Source organism: Neolamprologus multifasciatus, unplaced genomic scaffold (genome assembly GCF_963576455.1).
Source record: "Neolamprologus multifasciatus unplaced genomic scaffold, fNeoMul1.2 chr03_unloc_2, whole genome shotgun sequence".
Taxonomy (NCBI): domain Eukaryota; kingdom Metazoa; phylum Chordata; class Actinopteri; order Cichliformes; family Cichlidae; genus Neolamprologus; species Neolamprologus multifasciatus.
This window is the reverse complement of record NW_028181972.1, coordinates 462,062-480,597: the sequence shown is the minus strand read 5'-3', so window position 1 is coordinate 480,597 and position 18,536 is coordinate 462,062. Positions and strand designations below refer to the sequence as shown.

At 44.3% G+C, this 18,536-nt stretch overlaps 1 protein-coding gene and 1 long non-coding RNA gene across 3 annotated transcripts in view; both read left to right on the top strand.

Annotated features, from left to right (window-relative positions):
* Nucleotides 1–18,536, top strand: part of rap1gds1 (RAP1, GTP-GDP dissociation stimulator 1) — a 31,729-nt gene that overhangs the window by 374 nt on the left and 12,819 nt on the right. Inside the window, exons 2-6 of one of the 2 annotated variants that reach the window (XM_085153169.1) lie at nucleotides 3,838–3,945; nucleotides 8,784–8,906; nucleotides 10,340–10,465; nucleotides 14,441–14,587; nucleotides 17,646–17,774. In XM_085153169.1, the coding sequence (XP_085009295.1) occupies nucleotides 3,838–3,945; nucleotides 8,784–8,906; nucleotides 10,340–10,465; nucleotides 14,441–14,587; nucleotides 17,646–17,774 (633 nt within the window). The remainder of the gene's footprint in view (nucleotides 1–3,837; nucleotides 3,946–8,783; nucleotides 8,907–10,339; nucleotides 10,466–14,440; nucleotides 14,588–17,645; nucleotides 17,775–18,536) is intronic. The other variant, XM_085153170.1, reaches the window with a different exon arrangement.
* LOC146490491 (uncharacterized) lies at nucleotides 5–2,489 on the top strand. The gene is made up of 2 exons (XR_014872724.1): nucleotides 5–1,746; nucleotides 1,794–2,489. It is a non-coding gene; the product is annotated as an uncharacterized LOC146490491 (long non-coding RNA).

Below are 18,536 nucleotides of genomic sequence, written 5' to 3'. Positions count from 1 at the left end.
GAGTAGACTGCTAGCTAGCCAACTCCCTCTGTGCCGGTTTGCTAACCAGCTCGGCTCTCGCCATTCAGTCGGGGCATCGTCAGATGCTTATTATGAAAGCGGCCGCAGCATGCGACGTGTGTCTGACGGCGGGCGTTGTGTGTCGGCGTTACAGCCGCTGCGTGTGCTGTTCTGCTTCCACCGTGTTTAACGCTGTTTTTAATGAAAAGCTGACTGTAGCTGGGTCGTGTGCTCGTGTCTGTCCAGTGCTCGGCTGGGTGGGTGGGGTACCCACTGTCCGCGCCTCCCTTTGTAACAACGCTTTAGCCGGACAAGTGTTACGTTTGATCGCCGCTTTCCCGCAGCGTAGCTGGGACTGGGAAGCAGCCGAAGCAGCCCTCGGTTGGATGAATGTGCATCCTCTGAAATGGCAGTGCGCTGCTGCTGATGGAGCTCATGGCACTCTTCCATATCCACAGCTGTTATGCAATGCACCCAGCAGCCCACTTTGTGCTGCTGGATGCATTGCACTGCTCTATGTGACGTTATTGTTTCTGCATCTTGTTTGTGGACAGACTGAGCTCATGTACCACCACATCTTTGTAGGTGTGTGTGTGAGCTGGCCTTAAAGCATGCTGTACATGCTTACCTGTCAGGCTTCAAATGCAGCACTCCTGTGAAGAAGAGGCGTCAATGATTGACAGCTCAAGCAAGCGAAATACTCCACCAACTGTATATTTGGCATCATGTCCATCATGTCTGTTCATACCATTTGTGTGGGTTGTGCAGTGCATCAGCACCTGTGATACTTTTTAAGGGACTGTGTTTGTGTGCACAACACTTAAAGCTGCCCATAGTCACTACTACTCGAACTAATGACGAACATCTTATAATCTGTTTTAGATATTAATCCAAACAACAAGTGGTTTGTTGCTGCGTGGGATTCAGTTCAATCAATGATCAGCAGATTGATGACTTGTAGTGCTCATGGCTGGGTCAGGTGACCCTGAGTCCTCTGTTAGCTAGGTGTAGGCTGTGGGGGCTTTTCCACGCTGTGCTGAGTTTCCTCTTTCCTCACCTTTTTTTCTTCACTCTTGTTCATTAAATGCTGACAGGTGTAATAATTAGTTATTACTTCCACAGTGTGTCTTTTGTCCTGTTCCTCTTCTTTCACCCCTAACTGGGCACAACAATAAGCCACTCCTGCCTGAGGTTTCTTCCTGTTAAAAGGGAGTTTTTCCTTCCCACTGTCACCAACTACTTGCTCATAGGTGAACTGAATAAAATAAAGAGAAGAAGAACAAGTGAAATCAGATCATTAAACATTTTGGACAGAAGGAGGCTGATGAGGTCAGTACGTGACCAGATCCTCAGGGATGTTTCATGTTGACAGTTTTCCTTCCTGTATCAACACCTCCATCCCACTCTAAGCTCTTACTCTGCCTTTGTTCTCCTGACATATTGCTCTCTCTGCCCACCAGTACTGGATCATAGACCTGATACTGATGTTAATATTTAGTCGTTCAAGCTTTCTGATAATCATATGTCAGAATGGGACATTTTGAAAATGATATTAGCTCAGGCAGAGGCAGACGAGGGAGCAAAAAGAAGAGTTATTAGAATTAAACCCTAAATGACAAACACTGGCAGTTGAATTAGTTTTGTATTTCTGCTTTTATTGGCACACTCTACAGGTGAGGAGCAAAAATGGAATAATATGGTAGAAATCTGACTTACAAACTGTAAATAGATGGTGGACGTCTACAGGTAGACCAGACTCCCCAACACATGTTGTTTCCAGTGGACGTCTACAGGTAGACGTCCACTGGAAACATGTGTTGGGGAGTCTGGTCATCCAATCAACGATGGTTCTAACTGAGCTCTGACATGACAAACACCTAACCACACAGCCTCGTGCTGTTCACCCACTTTTATTATACCTCATATGTAAAATGAACACGGAGACAACATGTACACTTAAATCAGTCAGAAAATACATGGGCAACATTACAGTTACTCTGTTTACTATTGGTTTCATTCACTCATGAATGGGGCCCCTTATGCGTTGTTCTTATGCAATGCTATGTTTAGTTGATTCGTGTAACATAGCGCTTCTCAGTGAGTACCACCTCATAACATCTATGGCTCTTGAAGTACCAGCCTTATGACCTACATTAAAGCCTATTTAACACCACACACAGTTTACACGAGACAATTTTATTTCTTATATGATTGTTATTCATTTTAACTGTCATGAACAGGATGAGTGATGATAATAATAACTGTACTGCATTGAAACAGGTGGGATATGCGGTCAGTAAGTGATGACGTATGAGTAAACTACACTACGTTTAAAAAGGCTGTTGTGTTTTTAACATGTTTTAATACTTTGTATTAGAGCAGGGCGATATGACCAAAAATATTTATCACGATATACATTTGAAAATTTGCGATAACGATATAACTGACGATATAATTGACACCAGACAAAATACTTTACAACTCCACAACTTTATTAGTGCAAAAAACCCCATCAATGTATTTTCACTGAAACAAGCAGCTGTTTTTTATGTGCATTAAAGGTATATAAACATGTAACAGAGCAAATGCAAATTCCTCACTGACAGTTTAACCAAAAGGCATTTCCAGTGGAAACTGGTCGACTTTCCCCATGTCGATTTTCCAAACAACACGGTAATAACGACGGCCCGCTAGCATGCGCTACCAAAAATAGTGCTTTGTTGTGTATCTGACGGACGAAAGCCAAACCAGTTCCACACCACTGAAGTTGCAGCATTTTTGCAAACCAGTTCAGGTTCATCTGTTTCATTCAACGATCCACTTTCGCTCTTCGCGTTCTCCGTCATGCTTTTTCCACCATGTGCGTATGAAAACAAAGGCACTGCGCATGCGCGTTTTACCCATATTCTATCGCCATATTTCATTTTCTTATCGTTGCTCAACATTATACCGGTGTTACCGTGAACAGTATGATATGGCCCCGCCCTACTTTGTATCTTGTTCTGTTTAATCTGAACAAGCTCCTGAAAACAGTCAGCGATCGCTGTCGGCCTGTCTCGGTTTTTATTCCCACTGTTCATTTTAAAGCTTTTATCGAGTGGAAAAGTGTTAGCGTTCATCCTCCAGCTTCACTGTGTTTATGCTAACACAGCTGTGTTAGCACATCATTATATAGCAGCTAGCCCAACAGTTTCCTGTCTTCATCTATGTTGGACGCGACAGCAGAGCTGTACGTTTGAATGTTTCAGAAATCCCTCAGTCTGAACATGTTATATTATTTAATCTGGAGACTTCCCAGTACCACCAGTAGTACACGTACCACAGTTGAAGGACTGATATAACATCTATGAGTGCTGCTTTAACGTGTCAGGCCAAATGGCAGATGTGAGGCTGCTTCTTCAGAGTAGACATGATTTTGTCTCATCATGTGACACAATCATCAGCACAACACACAGATGATGTTGATGTTATTGGAAATATAGTTGAGCTGTGTGGTTATAACTCCCAGTCTCTTCTCCCACTGAGAGTTACACTTGCATAATTTAACAGTGGTATGAGATTAGTACTCGATAATGGCAGCACTGGAGAGTATTAGTATTCTGTTGTATTTATGGTTTGTTTGTACCACACTTAAGCCAACTGGCTTAAGTGTGGTACTTAAGTCCAGTTGCACCGGTGAGGTGGAGTTACTGTAGATCCAGAGACAGATGAGCTGCAGACATCATTTGAAACCAGTGTAAATTTAAAAAAGCAACATCATTTCAAAGCTCTTTCCCACAATTCCACAGTCCAAGTCTGCCTGTCAGACCTTTGGTGATGAAATGTTTCTGCTTCCAGACAACTTGAGTGACGCCCTAGAGAAACTGAAGATCGCGTCAACAGACAGCGCGACTGACAGTGTGGAGAGCTGTTTGGACTGCCTGCTGAAAGCCCTCGCCAACAACAGTGAGTACAGGCGTGTAACCTCCGTGTGCATCTGTCAGCACGCCTCCTTTGGACCACGTCTCCGAACTACAACTCAGAAATATGTGAATAAATATCAGTCTTCATGTTTAGACTTCAGCTCGTAAATCAGTGTGTTTAACCCGTCCTCTGTTTTTAGTCTTCTGCATGTCCTCGCAGAGTGATCACTTTTCAAAAGTTGGTTGAGTTACAGTACACACAGTTGGCAGTTTCATATATGGACCACTATAAAGATTGTGCAGCTTCAAATAACCTCACTGTCAATATGAGAAATCTAAATAGTCATAGGTTCCTAAACAGCGGTGCTGTGTCCATACCGTGGTGCTCCTACTGGTGTGGGTGTGGCAGGAGGGCAGCACGTGTCTTTGATTCTGTTTCAAATATCGTTTATTAGGAGCAAGTGTCATGGTTGTTACAAATTGATAGAACTTATGCCCCATTTTTTTCTCTAAGCTTACAAAATAGACAAATAAACAGCATCAAAAGAAAGAGACAAAAAAACAACAACAACAAAAACACCCACTATGGGCCCCCATCCACCTACTGCCAGAAAAAAAGAAAGTTTATATTTTCCCAATGTATGTAAGTAAAGGATGCCAGATTAATTCAAAGTCTTTTACATTATCATTCATGGGATATCTCATTTTTTCAAGATGAAGAGTATTTGTAAGTTCTGTAAGCCACGTCTTTAACACAGGAGATCCCAAAGATAATTACTCTCGGATTTGGCTCAATCTTACTCTTAAAAATATTAGACAAGTAGGTAAAAATGTCACCAAAAACCCTGAAGCCTTGGACGAAGTGCAAAACAATGCAACAGATTTCCATAATGTATCATACATTTTTCACAGAGGGGGGAGCAGTCTGGGTACATTTTGTGAAGTCTTTCCCTTCAGTAGTGTAACCTGTGTATAATTTTGTACTGAATTAAACAGTGACGGGAATAAAAGGCGTGTTTATGTTGCGTAAGACCTCCTGCCAAAAATCTTCTGGTAGGGGGATCCCAAATTCCTTTTCCCACTCCTCTTTAATTGAGAAAGGTATACTCATCTCCTGTATTGAGATATAGAATAATGAAATTCTCTGTTCAGACCCCCGTCTATCACTAAGGCATCTATCCAAAAAGTCAGATGGCATGTTTTCAAACTGTGGCAGATATGTACGGATATAGTTTCGTAATTGAAGATATCTAAAAAAATGGCTATGCAATAATCCAAATCTATCTTTTAATTGTTGAAATGAAGGTATGAAGGTATCATTTGAGTGTAAGTCTTTTAGTTTACAAATTCCCAATTCTTGCCACGCGTTGAAAGCTCCGTCTGCACAAGATGGAAGGAAAGAGGGGTTAGCTGTAACAGGTGTACACATTGATAGTGTTTTCAATTTAAACTGCTTAATTATTTGTCTCCAGATTTGCAAGGTGGTGTGAATCACTGGGTTGGAATTATAGTGTGCGTTTGTCAAGGGAGTAGGAGAGAGTAATATTCCACCAACACAATAAGGAAGGCAATCCTCCTGCTCCATCTGCAGGCCATAGGGGAGTAGCGCTGTATCATCCAATAAAGAGGAAATTATTCTTAAATTTGATTGGGTAGTGTATGTCCCCCAAGGGATCCGTGTTTACATAGGTGGTCTTTTTTTATTCCATGTGTTTTGTAGTTCCATATAAACGGCATAATGATGGCGTCCAACTTTTTGAAAAAAGATATGGGCAGGAAAATTGGAATATTTTGGACCAAATACAAATACTGTGAGAAATACCATTCTTATTGAGTTCACTCTCCCTATCAATGAGATAGGGAGAGTCCTCCAATACTGGATGTTGTTTTTAAGTTTCTCCAGTAGAGGGAGAAAATTTTCTTTCATTAGGGAACTGTTGATTCTGTTCATCTGGATGTAGTGTAGAAACGTTTTGTGATCATCAGGTGACGTCTTCAGTCTCAGCTGACTGCAGGTTTCCATCTTATAAACAGGACATTTGCACAATGACTGAAACCAGCCCAGTGAAGGGACGACGGGCTGGGAGGTCAGCTCCTTCATCTTAATTATTCATGACCACTGATCAACAGCCACTGATCAGCGTGACTTATTGCACAGTGCCATGTTTGGTGGGGGGTGATTTATAGGAGTTGGACCTCTTAGTTCCACTGAAAATAACTCATTTCAGCATACTGAGACATTTTGGATATTTCGAGGTCCCAGCTTTGTGGGAACAGTTTGGGGACGGCCTCTTCCTGTTCCCACACGACTTCTCACCGCTGCACAAAGCAGGGTCTGTAAAACACATGGAGGAGTGTATTTGGTGTGGAACAACAGAGTCCTGAGCTCAGCCCAGTCGAACCTTTGGGATGAGTGAAGAGTGTGAGACAAATACAGTCCTAACCCGGTGCCACTGCGTCCTGATGGACGTGTTATAGCTGCGTATTAAACCTGTGGATTAAGAAAGGCTCATATGTAAAGGCAGACAAGCAAATACTTTGTTATACTTATTTGTATGTGTACCTTTTAAATCTATCGATCATTAGCACAGAATCATAATGTGAGCCTTTCATTAAAGTACTGATGTAGAAGCTCGGAGCAGCTGTGCCAACAAGTGAGACAAAGTGATGCTTGCACTCAGGTTATTGCTGACTCGTGCTTCTGAACGCGGAAGCACAGAGTGATTATGTCATTGCTCCGATTATGTTCTTAGAAAATGTTTCTGACAGGAGTGTTTCAGGGGTTAATAAAGTGAGTTTAGGAGACGATGCTTACAACTGTTCACAGAAGCACTTTTGTACTAAACTAAACCCTTGAACGTAACAGGGTTGAGTGATATGTAAACATTTTCCAACAGACAGTCGTCAGTCCAAGAATCGACGATGGGCGGTACATTCATGCATGCGCAGACTTTTTGATGGGCGGAGCAATGTAATGGTGCACGGGCTGATTTGTGTGTTTACGACACAGAAGTCCAAACATGGACGAACGAACTCCCCCATAATTAGGGCTGTCAGCGTTAATGCCATCTTAATGCTCAGTTCTGACTTTTTGATCAAATCTGTCTGCTCGTTCACACGACAGATAAAATGTGACAGCAAACGCGCAAAAGAAGACGTCACACACAACGCGCTCTGTTTAGACCCAGAGCAACAGTATTGTTTGACTGTTTCAGACTTTACGTTTCCCAGTTTAGCTTTAAGTTATAAAGTTATTGTGTTATTTACATTTGGCCTAATAATGATCCTTATTGCTGTTTTAGAGGAGCGCTGCTTCAAAGGATAGTTACAGATTTCTGTCAGAATCTGCAGATTATACAGAACAAATAAAATGTTCACGTTTCTCCAACGTTGTCTTCCCAACAGTTTCACTGGATGGACAGGAAGCGTTCACAATGTCTTCTCTGGCGCTGATAATCAGCGTCTGTCTCGTGTCAGTGATGTAAAAGACGGATTTAATGCGACATGACCATCAAACAGCAGCTTTCTGAAACATCAGCTGTGTATCAGATTCAGCACCACATACGAAAGTGACCCAGATCAGATTTGAAGATATTGGATTTGTGCCGTTCACACTGTCAGACCATGATCGGATATGAGTCGCATAGGGTAAAAAAAAAGGATTTGATGCGCTTTCGCCTGCAGTGTGAACGTAGCCTTAGACTCGGTCTGCTCTCAGAGGGGTTCATTGTTAATCGCGTTAGTCGTGATGACGGCACTAAAATTATAAAGATGCCCCTTTGAGATGAAAGAGGTAAAGCTGAGGATGTAAAGCGTGTGTCTCTTGTGCAGACGTTTAGTGTGAGCAAAGTGCTCGAACCCGACTAACTTGCATGAGCATGCACGTGTCCACCATCCAGCTATGCTAGGCTACCAGCAGCTTCTGCAGCTCCATCGACGAGCGTTTGGGCGCTCTCTGAGGAGGGCTCGAGGATGAAGGAGGGTATTTTTCTGTTGACCGCTTCTATTAGCTCCATCATTATTAGCAAACGTACCCTCGTCAGCATCAGCTGAACAGTGCTGCAGAAAGAGTGATGAGACACAGACCATCACAACACTTATAGATGCAGGTCTGTGCTGCAGAGAGATGCAGACAGAGTCGAGGTGTCAGTGAGTCCAGTTTCCTTCACCATCAAATGAGAAACAACCTGTGACAGGAACAGGTCTGCAAAATAAAGACGTATCCAGTTCCTTTCTTTCCCAGTGGACCTGTCCTCTTCTGTACTGGGCTCACTGGTCTGCCAGTGCAGAGAATCTGTCCAAAGGTTTATTTCAAAAACTTTCATAAGGCTTCGTCATTATTCTGAAATGCAGCCCAGAACAAGCGTGGAGAGTTGGTGGAGCTACAAAAGACAAAAAGGCAAATGAAACGTGTCCTGATGTTTGTTTCTAGAAGTTTCTGTTCAGCTGCTGCAAACATCACCGTACGACACAACACAGCAACATTTCCTATTCATCGTTTTTGCACTTGGTGCACAATAACTCACAACGATCCCTCTTTTGATGCTGCACAGCAGTTTTGTGTTACGATGGTAAATAATTGTTCATTAGTTCCACATGCACGAGTCAATGCAGGATATTTGAAGCAAAATAATCATTCTGACAGGATCTGGTTGTGTAACAGGATAATTCAGCAGTATTTCAATAAACACTTAATGTTTGCCTCTGTAGAAACAACACTGTAAAGCTGTGTCTGATTTAATGTCAGTGCAGGTAGAGAAGTGCCACAGTAAACATGAAGCTACGCTAACGACTGTTACTTTTACATGAATGATTGACATGAATAAAGTTGGCAGGTTTTCAGATGCATTCACATAAAATTGTTTTATTTCTCTTCCTCAGGCACTGAAGCCAGCATGAAGATCCATGAGATGGGCGTCCTCCCCCTGTTCCCCACCCTGTTAACCCCCCAGTCCTCCTGCACACCCAAAGTCGCCAACATTATAGCCGAGGTGGCAAAAAATGGTGAGGTTTGCTTTCTAGCTTTATTCTCCCACTAACATGATTCTTTCCTACATCTCAAAAGAGCCAGTGAGCTCCTTCCTTCCTTCCTTCCTTCATCTACCTGTGTAGTATCCTGGTGGTTTTATATCTGGTTGGTTAGCCAGCAGCTGCTTGACTGTGTGGGACCTGACGTCACGCAGGAACACGCAGGAGGAGGAGCCCAGTTGTTCTAACGCACCTGTGGTGGCGTCTTGGGGACCTCTCGTCGTGTGCGGCACAGATGTTTCTTTACCAGGGTGGGAACTCCAGGCCTCGAGTGTCCTGCAGGTTTTACACATGTCAGAATGAGCCCCTGAACATGTGTTGAGCAGACCTGGTAACAAACTCTTCATCTGATTCAGGTGTGTTCAGCAGGGTGATCTAAAAGCTGCAGGCCTGTCCCAGCCACTCTGCTGGGCTCCCAGTTTGGCTCTTCTGCTCTGGGGCACCTTTGTGCAGTGATGATGATGATGATGATGATGATGATGGTAGGAGGGAAGCTTCACGGGTGACCCAGTCCTCATGGAGGGACTGTTCTGCATCACCATCAGTCTGCAGCTGCCTGGTTGTGGCAGCTGCACATACATGTGAGCTGATCACACGTATGTGCTGACACTTTGTTTCATCCTGGCCTGTGGATCTGACACTCACAGCCCCAGTCTTGGCATCAGTGGCTTCTTCTTCCTGCTGTGGGCAGCCTGTCGGTCCTCCTGGGTGTCTGGATTCCTACCTGGCTTCTCTGCGGATCAGTTCTGACACTCGCGTGAGCGTTGTCGGCGCACAGGGGTCACAGGGGTCACAGGGGTCATGTTTATGTGCATTTCAGAGCCAAACTGTCCGTGCAGGTTATTGTGTGAGCACAGGATCCTTGCATGGCTTCTGTTGTCCACAGTGTGGTTTAAAGACAGACAATGATCAGAACAAGAGAAGGTTAGGATGATGGCTGGCTTTCCAGCAGCTGATCATCACTCCCCACCAGTTTGCCAAGCGTAGCAGTGACCTGCTTCTGGAAACATCTGCTGGGCTACAGACAGCTCTCCACCTGTCCAACAGTTTCACCTGATGATATCAAGCTGCTGCTGCAGCGTCTTATCCACACTGACTGATGAGGCCTCCTTCCTACAGACAGGATACGACGACTGTCAGTTGTTCATTCAGCAGTCAGTAATCTATTTCCTGTTTCATTTCCTGGTCTCTAACGTAACATTAGTAAGTGCTGACCACAGGTCTGGGAGAACAACAGTTAACAGGAAGTCTGATTGTGAGAGTCCAATGAAAGGAAGATGTTTTCAGTCTGTTGGTTGGGCTCAGTTGGTTTAAGCATGTGAAGATGAAATAACAGTCTTTGTATGTAGTTGATGCTCTGAGCTCGATAATGTGACACAGCTGGATGCTGACCTGTCTTCTGCTTCCAGAGTTCATGCGGAGCCCCTGTGTCGAGGCCGGCCTCATCCCTCCTTTAGTGCAGCTGCTCAACTCCACCGATCAGGAGGTGCTGCTGCAGACGGGCCGAGCTCTGGGCAACATCTGTTATGACAGCCGTAAGTAGGAGTCTCACACTCAGTCTTCACATAGCACGAGATGCAAAATGATTTGGAGTTTAGTCATTTATTTATTTATGGATAATGTGATGTTCATTCTGACGATACACTTATTGTCCTGCCTCCTGAACCTTGTTGCAGCTGTACGGTGTTAGAAACATTAGAGGGGAGTGTGTGAGTGCTTACTTGTGTGATTAAGACAGTTTATTCATCTTAATGATAGTGTTTGAAACTGCTACATGTAGCCTGTGTCTGAGGGCAGCAGCTTCTGACTGAGCTCTAGAAGCTTCAGCCTCGATCATACTCTGCTGCAGATGCTGCAGACGCTGCAGCTGCAGCTGCTTTGAAAGCTGCAGTGCAGATGCAGGTGGTGCATGTAAACAACGACATTAAGTCACAGCTGTCAGGTCCATGCATATTTTGTTGTGTTGCTAACAAGCTGGGTGTGTGGAGGAGTGAATATCCAACCTTCGTACCCAACAGGACCTCTGTCCAGCACAAACCAGAGGAAATGACCATTAAAAGAAATCTCATCTTCTGCAGCAGGGAGGGTCTGTGCTGCGTCCTGCACTTGTGCTGGTTGTGCTTTGCTGTGTGCGCACGTGTGTGTGTGAGCCGACTTTAAAGGCCTCGCAGGTGTCGGTTTGTGTCGCGCTCTGCCTTCAGACACGAGGCAGAAGTCGACCAATGCTGTGTGTGGACGATGGAGCTGATGTCACTGTGTAGTCGCTGTGAGAGGTGCTGTGGGCGGAGCCTCCGTGTTGTGAACACAAACAGGTGCCTCGTAGTGTCGTTGCTGTGTGCAGCTGTGTGCAGCTGTGTGGCAGTTTAAAGCCTGCTGTAAACGGTGTGTGTCAACAAGGTGGGCAACAGCATGAATCACCATGGAGACAGAGTGTGTGAAGTTTAGACGGGATTCCTGAATGTGGGAATCATCACTAAATCTCTGGGAATAAGGGCGGCACGTTCCCGACGACGTCAGTAGTTCGGAGCGTGTGCAGAGAGCTGTGTGACGCTGTCACCTCAGCTTCATGCACACTTTACTTTTGTGCCACATCATGTTGTCCAAACATCCAGATTTTATGTGACATAAAAGTGTCATACTGCAGTGCGGTTGCTATAGCAACGCCACACGTGGTCACATTTCCGAGCACGTGTAACGAGACGCGGCCCGCCATCGGCGCCAGCCTCTGATGACGTCTCACACCAGATTATATGCACTTGTTAAATGTAGACTTACGGTGGCAGTTTGAGTCCTTAAAGGAGGTGATGGAGGTGATGGAGGTCTGTGGGTCGCAGTGTTTTAATGTCGGGTCTGTAGTGTCAACGCTAGGGATGGGTATTGATAAGATTTTCACGATTCCAATTCCATTTTTGATTCTGTTTAACGATTCGATTCTTTATCGATTCTCTTATCGATTCTTTTTAAAAAAGGAGAACACTAAGGTCGAATAGCTTAGATCTTTGTTTTATATCTTCTCTTTGAACAAGATAGAAACTTAGGAGTAACATGACCTTACAAACCCAGCAGTGAGATCTTAAGAGATCCACAGCCTACGGCTCTTCAATGGGGCGTCACAGGGTCCCCAGGAAAAAAAAAAGTAAATGTAAAATAATAAAATAAATATTCTTCTGTAGCAATTACACAAGAATATCCAGTAATGTCCCTGCCCACAATTAAACACATTCACTTACCGATAATCGGGGGCATCTGCTGTGGCAAATGGGTTCAAGCCTTTGACCACAAACTGAGTCACTGCTCTGTGACATTCGTCTATCCTGGCCTGAAAGGAGACGCTACCGGTAGACTGTAGTGAGAACTGCCAGCATCTGAGCCAGACTCTCTCTCATCATGGTCACCTAAATGCACAGTAATAGCAGGTTTTGTAATAAGGCAGATCGCGCTAACATAATCTGCACTGTTAGTTGATTATTTACCTGCCGCATTAACGGGAGAGGACGTGCAAACGTTACCGCTGCTGCTGGGTTGAGATTCACGAGTCCGGAGCGGAATTAAAAACACGACATTTATTTAAGGTCATCGCGTGTTTTGTGAGCAAATGCTTTTGCATATTCGTAATGTTTCCTCCCTTAAATGAAATATCTACTTTAGTTGCCCTGTTGTCATCCGTTCTCTTAAAGTATAACCAAACTTTTGAGCGTTTGAGCCGCCGTGTTTCCTGCCAGGTAAACGACGCTCCGCAACGTGCTGACGTCATTCGGGGCGACTGGAATCGATAAGGGAATCGTTTGCAAAAATGGCAAACGATTCCAAGGAATTGAAACAGTGGGAACCGGTTCTCAACAAGAACCAGGTTTCGATACCCATCCCTACTCAACGCAGTCTGGAGTGCAGACGAACACGAGGCGCCGGACTGACCCAAATTTACTTCAATGCTCTGAGACTGCTGATGCTAAATATGCCACACGATATACTTTTAGTTCCAAAAAATGGATTCCACGTTTCGTGTGTGTGTGTGATTTAATGTCACATGGTGTCAAAGAGCAGCTGTATTTGAAAGCAGTAGTGTCAGAGTCAGCATGAAAACGTTTGTTTATCAGTGTAATAAAAACAAATGTTTGTTTGGTCAGTAATGTATGAAGATAACTGTCTGATTGGATGGTCGATGATGGGTCAGCATCATCATCCCTCGCTCGCTGCGTTCTTCAGCCATTTTGTTTTAAACTTCAGTGAACAGGAGGTGAAAGTTGTGCCTCAGGATGGTCAGAAGAACCAACACCTCAGCCTGAACATGGAAGAAGATCATTGTGATGTTACGTGACTCCTTCAAGTTGGAGCTTTCAGTCTCCTCACTGAGCAGATTGAGGTGGTTTGTTTATGTATATATCTAAATAAAGGGCGACTCTCAGCAAAGCCTCTGCGCAGCTGCAACACCGTATCCAGCCCACAACTGTTGGTGTGTTCAGGTTAAATGTTTCCTCCCTGTCGTCTGCACATCAAGAAAGGACCCGGGTCACAAAAACGCCTCGTCCATGGAAGCCTGTGCTCTCTTTATAAAGGCCAACAGTACGTGTTTTAAGCCCAAACCCAGTTTAAACTGGTGTCACACAGGACTAACTCTGGACCCTAGTGCATAAAAAGGATCTACCTCAGCAACATCCAACAACACAGCACAGAAACCAGCTCTGTGACATGTGGAAACCACAGATTAGTTTGAGTATGTGAGGCAGAAACACAGCTGAGACAGGAGACCAGTCCAGGTAACTGGGGTTGGATGTGTGTCACCTACACTCGTAATCTTGAGTTGTTTGTTTTTCCAGTGAAATCATTGCACAGGATACGACTTTATATTTCTCTGATCTATAACTCCAGCCCACTAATGTGTGGATCCTGACAGAGCTGACCTGGACCACCGGCTTTACCACCAACAAACCTGATCCCAGCTGGATATTTGGCCTCTTGATTCCTGGTAAGGAACGCTTTAAGGAAGTCGACTGACAGTCGGTGGATGTGTGGAGGAGGTCCGAGCGTCTACAGCCGTCACACAGAGGATTCAGTCCAGTCAGTGGTGTTGAAGACCAGCACAGACAGGTCTGTGACTGAACAGTGAGGTACATGGTTCCTGCATCGCACTGAAAGCACAACTCGGGGATCAATATCCTGTCTGAGGACGCTTTGGCGTGCTCGCTGGAGCAGCACGCTTTGATTATCTGCAAAGCTTCTGATTGGCTGCGTCTTCATTGCTGCCACACTGACCGAGCAGTAAAAAGCTAGCTTGGTTATTTACATGGACGGCTGCTAACAGACAACATCAGCATCTAAAGAACGACCCGTCTACTTCGGACTGGACTTGAAGCGTCATTTGTCGTTCACCTTTGACCTTTGACAGCCGTGGTTTAAATGGCTCTATAAATGCTGACTTAACCTTGCTTTTCCCTGTTCCAGGTTGTTTTTGCTTGACCGTGTTTCTTTGCTTTGTGGTTGATTTGTGTCCCGGCCTCTTTGTTTTGCAGATGAGGGCAGGAGTGCAGTTGACCTGGCAGGAGGGGCTCAGATAGTAGCTGAACACATAAAGGCCCTCTCCCAAAATACTGAGCCGGGGAATGAGAAGCTCTTGACTGTCTTTTGTGGCATGCTGATGAACTATAGCAATGATAATGGTAATGACCATCTTCCCCAAAGAAGCTCTTAACTCATCCTGACTAATGAGGATCTGTTTCAGTGCAGAGACAGTAGAGTCTGACTCTTTTCTCGCCTGGTTTCTACTCTCCTGTGCTCTCTACTGTTCTTTGTTTCAGCTTCACATCTAATGTGCCATCATTGCTGCGAGGCTAGCGCTGCTCCATACCTCATGTTGCTCTGCCTGACGCCAGGGGGCGTGTCTGTCACTGTCATTTGGCTGTAGCTTCTATATGACCACAGACGCTGTAAACATGGACGTAGCTTTCTGAGAAGTGACGCACGTCCGGTCACACTGACTCAAACATGTGTTTGTAGCTGCAGCCGTGCATCTGATTATAAACATTCTCGACACAAACTTGGATGCTCAGTTTGATGCACAGCGCTGCAACACACCTGCAGCAGTTTGTCAACAACAACACTGATGACACAGCAGCGATGATGAGCTCAGTTTAACACACTGGATTATTGATAATATGAACAGCTACACTTCATGACGTCTGCTTTTCAGCATCACAAGCGTCAGCTGACAGGCTCGCAGCTCTAAATGTCTAATATCAAGGTGTTCATGTCTTATTTGATGTTAAATGCAGTTACACTTTAAAACGATTTCTAACATGAACATTTCACTTTGAAAGACCAGTGTTGTTGTTTTTATTGTCGCTCATTAATAAAACTATTTATGTGATGAACTCATCGACAGATCAGTAGAATAATCACGAGCTGCAGTCGTTTCACATGTCGGTCCAGAGACATGGATAATGTCTGGATCTGTTGGTTTGGATGGGCGGTGTGGGCGGCGCCCCTCTGGGCGGCGTGGTCACTCGAGTTTGTGAATGCGATTACATGACAGTGAGGTGACGTAGGTCTTTATAATTCAACCAGAAGTGAGGTCAAAGGTCACATTTTCTAACTCTTGTGACTGTGAGTAAGGTTAACATCATGGGTGCTTCTACTGAAAATCTTTGACCTCAAGGTCATAGTTTCTAAAGATCACATTTATTTGTAGGTGACCCTAGATGGAGGCTGAGAGGTGGCACTGGTGTGGTTGTCTTCTCACGTGTAGCTGATGTAATGACACAGGGTTTGATTATAGGCTAGTTTAATGTGCAGAGACGGGTTTAAACATGATCGGTGGCGTCTAGCTCTCCTTTAGCGTCATCATGTTGAAGCATCTTATTACCGTGACAGTTCTGGCAGCTGGAATGTGGACCAGTGTTTTTCCTAGAATTGGTAGCGCTGGTTTTAATGGTTGGTTTCTGACAGCGATGAACCAATGAGACTGACCCAACAGTAACTGCATCAGAGGGGAAACAGACCTCGCTGCAAGCTGTCCCCTTCAAAGGGAACCATGATGGCACACTGGTTTCCAGCGTCCACACAGACTCAGATACTCACTGGTTTGTTCAGGGCTGTGGGATATATCAGCTCATTGGGTCGTTGGGTGGCTGTGTTAAGTCTTCATCCACTGCTCTGCAAGTAACTGTGCATCATCTAGTTTCATTACTCTTCTTCCTCCTACCATCGTGTCCATAAACTCACTGCTGTTTGCTGTAACCTCTGCAGCTCTGACAGCAGCTCACTCATGGTTATTGCACTGAGGTGTGTGTGTGTGTGTGTGTGTGTGTGTGTGTGTGTGTGTGTGTGTGTGTGTGTGTGTGTGTCCTACACTCATAATTTTAGAGTATCAGTATAGTGGGGGAGGGGGAGTTGAACTGTACGGGTCATAGGTCACATTTAAAGGTGGGGAAAGTTTTGAAATATTTTGTGGTATTTTAATAAGTGTGTGTATGTTTGGATGATAGAAAGATCTCGAATAATAATAATAATAATGAATATTAATTAATTGGCTCAGTCCTCTGCACTTAATCCATTCACTCAGTGAAACAGTGGGCAGCTCTTGCTCAGGGGTACATCAGGGTACTGTTCAGTGGATTTGAACCCCCGACCTTGTGCTTCCATTCTGTGCCTTCCACAGATGTGAGCATGACTGATTTGCTGGTGGGTCAGTGATGGTGATCCATGGAGGAACACACAGACCTTTGAAGGCATGTGACTAAACACATGGGCAGCCATTCACATCACTGAGTATCACTTTGAAGAAGAAGAATACTCTGGAAGGTCGACAGTGTCATGAACACGACAGTCTGCCAGAAGACCATCACCGAATCCCCGATTGGTCGTGGGGCGCAACAAGACAACGGCCGTGAGCTTCAAAGCTGAGCAGAAATACGTCTACAGACAAAAGGACGTCCTGAAACTGATGGACAAGTCAGAGTCTGGACTTGAGTCCTGTTGAAGAGGTTTGGTTTGAGTCTCTGGACCAACTGTTTGGACTCAGATCAGAATAAACACAACATGTTGTTTTCACTGTGCTGTCTCATTGACTGAGGCCTCTTCTTGTTGAAGTATAAATTCAGTGAATTCATCACTTTCTCATGAGTTCCTCCAACCACAGCCTGGTCTGATCACTGCAGGACGTTTCACTTAAATCACTCTGACAACGTGAAGCCACTGAAGAGCAGATGAAGACCGTCTGAGAGCATTATTACCAACAATCCAACGTGGTGGTGGTGATGTGATGATGTGGGCTTGCTTTGCTGGTTCAGGACTGTGAAGGAACCATGAAGTCTGCTAACAGAAAGTCCTGAAGGAGAATATGTGGCCAACAGTTTGTGAAGCCCAAGGGCACAATGATGTCCATCTCTGCAGGGAGAGAAAGCAAGAAAACACAATGACGAAGTCTGAACTCCAATTCAGATACGTGGACATGACCTTAAACAGGCCTCATGCTCAGAAACCCTCCGCTGTAGCTGCATTAAAAGTACGTTGGAAGAAGAGTGGGCCACACGTTTGTCCTTCCCACTGTCGCCACGGTGCTGCTCAGAGGGGTCACATGATTGTTGGTGTTTTTGTTATTAATGGCTCTACCTTACAATAGGTGCGGGACCGTTGTTGTGATTTGGCGCTGTGTAAAAATAACATTGAGCTGATTATGTAATACACTGACAACTTTGTGCGTTTCTCTGGTTTTTACAGATTCCCTACAAGCCCAGCTGATCAATATGGGGGTAATTCCCACTCTGGTGAAGCTGCTCGGCATCCACTCCCACAACACCGCCCTGACAGAGATGTGTCTAATTGCCTTTGGCAACTTGGCCGAGCTCGGTGAGTTTATGTACACATGCATTTAGTCTGTGACAGGACAACAGTAACATGTGCAGCACCAGTTTGACCCATTTCTAAACTTAACATGCTAAGTTACAGGTGCGTGATGTTTCTACAGTCAGTATTGAGTAGCAGCAGTATTCAGTGCTACAGACGATCATTTCCTGAGTTCTGACTTATTAAGTTTTTGTGGTAATGAGACTTTTACTTCATCAGTGTTTTTCTTTTTAACAAACTTAAATAAACTGCACAATACAATTTTAAGCAAATAAAAATAAAAGACTAAATATGGAAATTAAAATGTCAGTTTGTGTTTAATACAACACAAACTGACATTTCAACTAGCTCTTATATAACTATCATTAGTTTACAGCTTTAAGTGTTTAAGGTCTGTGCTAACTAAAAATAAAGACAACATGATAGTTTATTAAATTTTAATGAAATGTGCAGATTGTTTCGGTGAAGTTTAATAAACTCCTTGCTATCTAAAATATAACAGGACACCGGAGTAAATTCTCAGCATCTCACACTTCTGATAATCAGCTGTCTGCTTGATGTTTATTCAGCTGTGTAAAAACTATAACTTTAATCTCAGCCAAACCGATTTACTCAGGAACAAATAAAATACTAAAAAAAGCCAAACAATAACATTTTGAAGTTATCTAAGTGACTTATATATATTTAACCTGAGTAGCGAAAGACGGCGGTGGGTTTGAAAACGATTTGCCGGGAGTCCGGTGTTCTCACGGCTCTAGTGAGCCT